Genomic DNA, 9,015 nt, shown 5'->3' with positions numbered 1-9,015 from the left:
GCAGGATATCAGCTGAGGCTGGTAGCCCCCTCCAGACCACAAAACTTTATTTGATTGTCCAGGAAGAGCAGGCAGAGTCACGGAGGCAATCCAGTCAGGCCAAGTTCCAGTATAGCCCTGGGTTTGGCTGAGTATCAGCAGACAGAGCAGGGAAAGGGGTTTGGAACCCAGGGCATAGCAGGAGCACAGGCCATCCCTCAGCCTGAGCCTTTGCGATTCAGACACTGGGAAATTTGCTGTAGAGTTCCTGCTTCCAAGAAAGCAAAAATGAAAGCAAAGTCTAAGAAAAGTAGCTACAGAAAGAAACATTCAAAGGCCTTAAAACAGCAGTAAGTGGAAGCTAGGAGGTGAGGAGGGCGAGGAAAGAAAAAGCTCACAACTCTCCTGAGCCTCCTCTTTTCCTCTTGCCCTGTTGAATCAGATGAGACCCTCACAGCTGGCCACAGTCACAGGAAAGCTGGGGAGCTATCAGCCATGGGCACAGAGCTGGGTTCATCCTCCCCCTCTGCTCTACTCCTTCAGTCCCCTGAATGTCTCCTGTAGTCCTAGGCAGAGGACTGCGAGACTGATCTCCAGCCTGGACACATTTACCTGTGAAGACCAAAGACACCCAGGGTAGAGACTGCTGTGTGCCTTTGGCAGCATGCAGAGCTCACACCAATGCAGCTGCCTGCACACATGAGCGTCTGAGACAACCTGAAGGCACGGGGCTGGGCCTGCCACAGCACAGCCCCTCCATTCCAGCTGTGCCCCACCACAGGTCCCAAGAGATGCTCAGCAGTGCCCATGTGAGAGCAGCAGTTCCTCAGCCTCCCGAGACCTGCTCCCTGCAGATCTCTCCCTTGAGGGAGTGACACATACATGGGTCAGTCGAAGGGCTAAGACATCAGCCAAGCTTTGGGATGCTTGTTTTTGCTCACCCCTGCTCCAGTCTGGGAGCACTGCTTGCAGTCATGCCCTGGTGCCACTTGGGGTTTAGCAGCCAGAGCCATCCAGACTCTCCCCAGCACAGCAGGGCAGAAGGCAATATGGAAACATGTGGATGTGCAGAGGTTTCTCCAGAGGGTGAGCCTCTCCTGAGGCATTTCTGCTCTCCCCCAGAGCTCCTGCCCTACAGCCCTTTCTGTGCTAGTGGCCCAGGGAATTGCATTTACCTACCTTTTTAGTTATTCTGCTGAGCTTTGCTGGGCAAAGAGTTCCTTCTCCTAGGAAGGCAAAGGGGAATTTTGAGTAAGGAACAGGCATTACCCACGGTCCTGCTGAACCTTTCCCCTTCCTACTCACCTAGAAAGCACAAAACACAGGATCCCCGCAGACACAACGAGAATTGCCAGCAGTAAAACCACACCTATCACTGTTCCATGCCATGGGGCTGGAGCCTTTCCTGTAACTAACACAGCCGGGAATAGGTGCCGCAGCCTGGGACACATTCTGGCAATGGCCCCAGTGATGGGCGAGAGCATGTGCAAGTGTGTATGGGTGTGTCTTGGATCAAGTTTCTACTGGGATGGAGAAACACTTCATGTATGGGAAATGAAAGCTATCCTCTGCCCTCTGTGAGACTCAGCAGCTCCCTTCCATGAGGAGCAGCCAGCATGGACAAAGGGAAGATGTGGGAGAGAGGCTCAGGCATAGGGGGCAAGGAACCCACTTACCAACAGAGAAGCTGTAACAGATGCAGGTGAACTTTTCTGCCTGTTGGAGTAGACAGGAGGAAAAGCTCAGGCCAGTCATGCCCCATTGCCTGCCCTGGGGTGCAAGGGCTCCCACCCACAGCTACCAAATGCCCCAGCTGTGGATGAGAAGCCTGGAGACACCGTCCTGCCAAGGCATCCCGGCTCTCAGTGCAGGGGTCAGGCGTGGAGCATGTGCAGCACTACTGCTTATGATCAACAGCCAGCCTAGAACACAATAAGGTTGTCGGCACCCCTGGGGAGCAGAAGGCCCTGCAAAGGGTACCTGCGGTGAGCGGTGGACGAGGCGCAGAAGGGCAGTGTAGTCCCAGCCCGGCTGGAGGGCAGCATTGTGGTAGCCCTGCCCGCGGGTCCCGTTGCCCAGCACAAAGGCCATGGGGGCACTGAGGTTGAGCACAGCAGCCAGGTAGGGATGGGGCTGCTGGCTGGTGTTGAAGGACTGTGGCTCCGCGGAGCAGGCGCCTTCCACTGCTGTGCTATTGTGTGTCGCAGCCACGATGAGCTGGTGCTCCCTGCAAGGCAGGGCAGTGAGAGGGTCAGCAGGGATGGGGACGGGACAGCAGGATTGGGGTGGCTGTGGGCAAGCACTGCCAGAGAGGAAACCCATCTTGGGGCTCCCTCTGGAGAGAAGAGTTGCCGGAGGCTGCACTCACCTCACTCCTTTGGGGGCACGGACGATGGGGTGGAGAGGAAGCACGGCTGTTCCTTGGGATGGGGAGACGTCATGGACACTGCGGCAACTGATGCCAGGAGGATGTGGAGTGTCTGGAGGGGAAGATGTGGGGAACGAGAGCCAGTGGGCAGCACAAGAGAGGCTGTGGGGAGCAGGGGCAGCCCTGGGCACTGCCGGCTGCAAAGCACAGCTCCTCTGTGCCCCAGCTCCTCCACGACGGCCAGGAGGTCACTAAGAGCTGCCTCTACCAGGGCGCACGCTCTGGCCACCCACGAGGGAACAGGACACAGCGAGCCCTACCCGAGCTGTTGGTCTGGAACTCCCACAGGGATGCAGCCCCGGCGCCAGCAGCTGTGAGACCCTGTATTGTCACCACGTAGCTCCTGTCAGGGCTGTACTCAGGCAGTGGGTGCTCAGTGGCAGAGCTGCTCAGACGAAGTCGTTCCATCTCCAGGAAGCTGCCATTCTGCGCGCTCCTCGTCGTGATGTTCAGCTGGAAAAAGGAGACAAAGCTGGAGGGCAGCAGATCCAACCTGCCCCCCGGGAACCTGCTCACAGCACAATGAGACAGAGCAAAGCAGCTCTGCAAGCCTCCCTTTCTCTGCACCTGCCCCAGATGTGGAAGGCTCCCAGAGAGGGACCAGCAGGAGCCTTGGCCCCATGCGTGGACCTCAGAGCAGACAAGAGGAGGACAGGAGGAATTTGGAGCCAACATCCAAGGTGTCAGAGTGGCTATTTCTGTGAGCAAAGGAGCAAGGCTTTGTCAGGAGCTGACGGCAAGAGGGAGGTTGTTCATTTCAAGAGGAGTTTACAGGTGTAATGAGCTGGAGGCCACTGGAATGGTATTGCAATGCCTCAGGAATTGTGGTGCCATGCCCGTGAAAAAGAGCCCTGAACAAGAGAGAGGAAGATAGTTTCCACAAAGGATATAGATAGCAGCTCCCCATTTGCCTGTTCATCATATGAATTTCTCATGGTATCCCAGACCATCTCCTCACTGCTGACAGGGTCTTTATGGAAGTGATATCTTGGACATATGCAAAAAAGTAGCTATCTGAAAGCAGAAAAAAAAGTTTCTTTTTTCACATACATAGATGCCTGGGAGGAAGGAAACAGCTGAACTGACACACAAGCAATGCTGTCAGGGCCCCTGTTTGACAGTTTCTCCAGAAAAGACAAAAAAAGTGGCATTAAGAACCTGCCAAGACAAGGACATCTGAGACCTTGTCACCTCATGGGGAAGTCTGTCCTCAGAGAGGGCATGGGGCACACTGGTAAGGTTCTGACACCCTCTCAGTGCTAGAAAGCAAAGCTGTACAGTGGGAAAAGCCTCAAACCCACAGAAACAGGAGGCAATTATCAGCACCCACTGAGGAAACCCAAAAGGAACAATGTAATTCTCCTAGAAGAAGAAGCATTTTCAGAGATGACACTAACCACAGGCTTCCCTTTGATAGGAACCAGAAACAAGCACAAAAAAAAAGCAGGAAATAGTGGGAGGTAACCCCAGCAGACATGTCACCAAATGCTGCACACCCAGCCGCAAGGTCTGTCAAAACCCAGCCTGAGCAGACTTGAGGAGGAAACCCAGATGGGAGGGAGCATCTACCACATAGAATCATCTCAAGGCAACTACACAGCAGGAGGAATGTTGAAGGTGGGACAGGATACTGTCATGCTCATCAAGGACACACATTCACCTAGATTGCCTGGGAACTGCAGGTCATCACACCTTTCCCCTCCCCACTCTCCCTTAGGCTGCCTGCACAGAGCTCCAAGCAGAGAGGTGCCTGGCAAGGGGAGCAGGATCAGAGGGAGCCCTTGCTTCCCAGGTACCTGGTATCCAATGATCTCCCCTTTGCAGGAGGGCACAGCCTCCCACTGGATGGAACCTGTGCTGGGATCCAGCCACAGCTTCTCCACTTTGTCTGGCACTGGAAGCAAAGGAGGACAGGGTCACACATGAGGCCAGTGAGGAGAATCTGAGCCGCAGTCAGGGGGCAGGCAGCTCTTGGCCCAGGGGATGGACTGCAAAGGGGCTCCCAAGTAGGGTTTGTCCCCACAAAGGCTGCATGAGCTGCAGCAGCAGCAGGAGCAGCATCAGTGTGATGAGGGGATGGAGAGGGAGGAGGGGACATGCTGTGCTCCAGGGCCCTGCAAAGCCCCTTCCCCTGAGCCCCACAAACTCCAGGCAGCCCCAGTGCAGGACCATCAATGCAGGGAGTGGGTGATCAGGGTGAGCTGCTGGGTGAAGGGGAGATTTATCCATCTCCCTTACCTGGGACACAGCACAGTCTCTCCTCTCTTATACTCGTGTGCACGTACCTGCTTCCTCTGTCCTGGAAATCCATGCAAAAAGGATTGTGTCAGGGGGCAGGGAGATGGTGACACTGTAGACAGTGAAGGGCTGCAGTTTGGGACAGGTGAATGTTCCCTCCTGGCCACGTAGCATCTCCTCTCCCTTCACCTCCTCAGCCTCACAAGGAGGGGAAGAAGGCTCTGCCAAGCGGCATGTGGCCCGCAGGTGCTGGCAGGCGTCAGGCACCTCACACGTCCAGTTCAGTTTGATGCTGGTGCTGGAGATCTCCACACTTTGGGGGACAACCTGGAGAACCTCTGTGAAGGAAACATTGCAAGAGGTTCACTCCCTTCTGTCCCCGTCCCAGCTGTGCAAGGGTGCTGCAGTCTGACAGCCCAGTTCCCCATGCAGGTTGGAAGGAAGGAAAGCGAGAGGCTGAAACTGGTCACTCCAGCTCTTTGGTAATGGATCAGGAGGAGTCTGGACAGGAATGAGTGTGGATAAAATGAGGACTACGTTTGCTCAAGGCAATTTTCTTCACCAAGTCAAAACTGAGGTGGCCTCAAGCTCTGCCAGTGGAGGTTCAGGCTTGACATCAGTAAAAAATTTTCACAGAAATGGTCATTGGACACTGGCAGAGGCTGCCCAGGGAGGTAGTTGCATCACCATACCTGGAGGTGCTTAAAGGACGGGTGGATGAGGTGCTGAGGGACATGGTTAAGGTGGTTGATAGGAATGGTTGGACTTGATGATCCTGTGGGTCTTTTCTAACCTAGTGATTCTGTGATTCTCTGTGACATAGGCAGCAGAACTCTTTGATCCCCTGCCCCAGCCATGATGCCAAGCAGACCACTAACTTCTCCATGAGTCTCCCATGCTTCTCTCCTTTGTGCACATGCTCTTGCCAGAAGCCCTCAAGGAGATCCTTACTGTCCACACCTTCAGCCCCAGCTTCCCACTCACTGCTGAACTGCAGGTTTGATATATGGCGGTCTCACAGGCTGCCTCAGCTCTGCCTTCAGCAGCACCTACATTTCCCCAGGCAGGCAGAGAGCATGAAACCTCCTGTGCTGGCACAGCCTGCCTCTCCCTGCTCAGGAAGGGCAGAGCAGGGCAGCCAGGAGAGCTCCTGATGCCTCCCTTACCGATGCACTCCACTTTGGACCGAATGCGGACCCAGGAACCTCCGCTGTCCCTTCCACGCCAAAATCCTCTGTAGACAGGTTTCCCATTACTGATGGACTGGGCTTCCCTTGCACACTTGATGTGGGTGAATGATGGCTGGAAACCCTCAGGGCAGTTCAGCATCACTTCTTCATTCTTCTTGTAGCTCTCCTGGTCCAGAGTCAGTCGGAGTCGTGAATCCCACCGGGGCCTTTGGCACATTTCTAGAAGGGGTGAAAGTGGGTGATAGTTGGGTTGGGAGGTGATGTGGTGGAGCAGGGATGAGTGATGAGATAGAAATTCCCAGCAATCCCTCCAGTTCCTGAAGGGAGAGGGAGGTGACATGTCCTTCTGTGAGGATGTGACATGAAGGAAAGGCTTGTTGGGAGGGGCTTCTCCTTGTATACCTGAAGCATGAAGGACCATTCATCCATGAACATCCTCCATCCATGAACATCCCAGGACACTATATTCCTTCCTGCAAATCCCACAACTGAGAGCTTCCCAGGACAGTGACACCTCCAGACACTCATTCAGATGTGTCACCCACTCCAGCTCAGGCTGCCCTAGATAGACTATGGTACCACTAGCGCTGCTGGGGCGGATATCTCTCCAGACATGGCTCATCCCTTCCACAAGGATCAGAGATCTGCCTGTTACACTTCTAGGATCACTATGCTAGTCCCTTCAGTCCCTTGACTACCCTCCTCCTACCCCACAGAGCTGAGCAGTGGGACATGGGGATGAGCAATGCCTTCTCCAGTCATGTCCCCTGCTTTACCACAGGCCCTGCTCCTTTTCTATTTCACAAGCCCTGCTTCTTCCCTCGCATCCTCTCCTCACCACATTCACCATCCTCTGAGCTCAACAGGAACAGCCCAATCCTGCAGTTTGCCGGGTGCCACTGCGGGTGGAGGCTTTGTTGCAATGATTCCTACAGGTAAGGATGCTGGAACCTGGGAAGGAGCACTTCTCCGTTCCAGTCTTTGCCACAGAATCTGAAAGGCCACAAAGTGCTTAAAATACAGACTTCCTTCTTCTAAAGGGGTAAAGAAGGATCTCACAAGGTTCAGATCACCTTTTGAACATCCACAAGGAAGGATACATATGCTGGTGAGCAAGCCACTTGCGGTCAGGATTTGCATTCAAGCAACCCTAACTGCTGGAAACAAGGGATGCCCTGTGAACACTGCAACCAGAAGTTGTGTTCCACTGATACACAGCTGCAACCTACCCCACACAGAGCCATCCAATACTCCCCATGCCCAAGCACATCCATCTGGCAAAGCAGCAGCAAGATTCCTTTTGCTGTGCTCTCAGCAGGCAGTGTTCCACAGGCACACCTGGGGATAGGATATATACAGAAAGTCGTGCCCTGCGCCCGAAGACCCTTCCCCTGATTCATGATGCATGAATTCATGCCAAATTCATGTCGAATTCATGCCTGCAGCCTCCAGGGAATGACTAGCACACTGGCTCAGTGCAGGGCATGACACATCCCTGACTGTCCAGCCCAACCCAACCTTCCCGCAGCACTCCCTGTGCAACCACACCACAGCGTAGCTCCTACCCCTGCAGTCTCCCAGAGACAACAGGCAGTACCAAGGCTGCAGGCAGTGAAGTTGCATATCAAACTTGCAGGAGGAGGAGGAGTAAAATCTCTCCAGGGGAGAGGAGGAACCTCTTCTTACCTGTCTCCAACGGCACTCCTAGGATGTTGGGATCACGTCCTTCCTGTGCTGCCAGTGGAGATACAAGGACCAGGAGAAAGCTCAGAGCCAGCAAGGGCAGGGCCATGCTAGCATGAAGTCCCTGGGCAGGGCTGAAGTCTGATACCTACTTGCTTCCTCTGGGCATCTGTAACTGCAAGATTTGCAACCACAGGAAGGAAACAACCACGTGGGGAAATCTCACAAGATACCAGAGTTTTCTTCTTTGGTGAGCGAACCTCTCATCAGTATCACTGCTGCTGCCTTTTGTTGTGTTTTTTCCCCCAGGGGCACCCAGGCTCTGGTACTCCAGAGAAGAACTGTGTCACCAAAACCCCAGAGTTTTCCCCTAAACATTCTTAGTTATCTGAGTGCATTCAGGAAGCACAGTTCCTCCCATTTCTGAGGCAACATCCCTCACCCCATGCCACTTCTTGGGTTTTAGAGCTCTGATGAGTCACTACACTTCCTCTAAACAATCATAGGAGATGGAGGACCTCTGGGAGTGCACATAAAGAGCTGGCAAGGAGCAGGGGTAGGAAAGGGATATGAACTGCAAGGAGCACCTCAAGGCCTGAAACAATCCCTGCCCCTTCTGAAAGACACTGTCAGCCTACACCCTCTCTCATCCTTCCCTGCTTCTCCATTCCCAGCTAACTCCTCCTCCTTCCCCTCAGCCTAGCAGCAACCTCTTCTGTACCCAGTGTGCAGACCACCCTGCCCTCCTGGAACATCTGAATATATGAGGAAACCTTCAGAGATACAAGTCATCCCCCTTGCTCCTCGGTAGCTCCTGCTTTTCTGTTCCTCCAGCACCTCTCATGGGCCCACCTGGGACATTTGTGATCCCAGAGGGCTGGGTGATCAGACACGGGGGCTGCAGAGGAGCAAATTCCATGCCTGCTCCTCAGCTTTGCCTGCAGCACATGCACAGGACACACTCCTGCAAAGGATGAATGGCAGGGAGCACTGCAACTCACTGGTTCCCAACACACACCCCATCCAAATGCACATCAAGGCCTGCCCAGCACAGCCCTGAAGGCCTGAGGAGGCTGCCGGCCACAGCTCCAAGCCACAGTAGCCCTGCTCACCTAAACAAGGTGCAGTTAGCTCAGCACCCCACAGGGAATGTGACTCCATGGGTCATTGAGGGGACCAAGTAGCCCCCTCCAAAGCATGAGCCTTTATTGGTTGTCCAGACAGAGCAGTGAGTCACAAGGCCAACAGCCCAGGCTCCGAGCGGATATGTGGGCGGGGAGGTGAGCAACCCAGGAGGTGGCAGGAACACAAACCAACCCTCCACTTCCCCATATCCTGACCCTGTAGATTCCCCTTTCTCAACCAGCAGCAGCCACCTAGGGTTAAACATGCTTTTTCCCTCTTTGCCCAATATCCATCGAGACCAGCTCCACTGAGGCAGGTAGGTCACACCAACAAGAGCCCACAGGAAGGAAACATTTTTATCTCAGGGGCCAG

General features: G+C 54.3%; 1 protein-coding gene across 1 annotated transcript; it reads right to left on the bottom strand.

Moving 5' to 3' along the window:
• Positions 1-28: 28 nt before the first annotated feature.
• On the bottom strand, positions 29-7,836 carry LOC138733335 (receptor-type tyrosine-protein phosphatase U-like). Its single transcript, XM_069880437.1, has 11 exons — positions 7,522-7,836; positions 5,812-6,054; positions 4,693-4,983; positions 4,204-4,301; positions 2,668-2,860; positions 2,348-2,459; positions 1,960-2,206; positions 1,656-1,695; positions 1,285-1,390; positions 1,159-1,205; positions 29-591 (listed from the first exon to the last, which is right to left on the bottom strand). The coding sequence occupies exons 1-10, from the start codon at positions 7,625-7,627 to the stop codon at positions 1,163-1,165; spliced, it is 1,479 nt and encodes a 492-aa protein (XP_069736538.1). The 5' UTR covers positions 7,628-7,836; the 3' UTR covers positions 29-591; positions 1,159-1,162.
• Positions 7,837-9,015: the final 1,179 nt, after the last annotated feature.

This window comes from Phaenicophaeus curvirostris, chromosome Z (genome assembly GCF_032191515.1).
Source record: "Phaenicophaeus curvirostris isolate KB17595 chromosome Z, BPBGC_Pcur_1.0, whole genome shotgun sequence".
Taxonomy (NCBI): Eukaryota; Metazoa; Chordata; class Aves; order Cuculiformes; family Cuculidae; genus Phaenicophaeus; species Phaenicophaeus curvirostris.
This window is presented reverse-complemented; position numbering and strand designations above follow the sequence as displayed.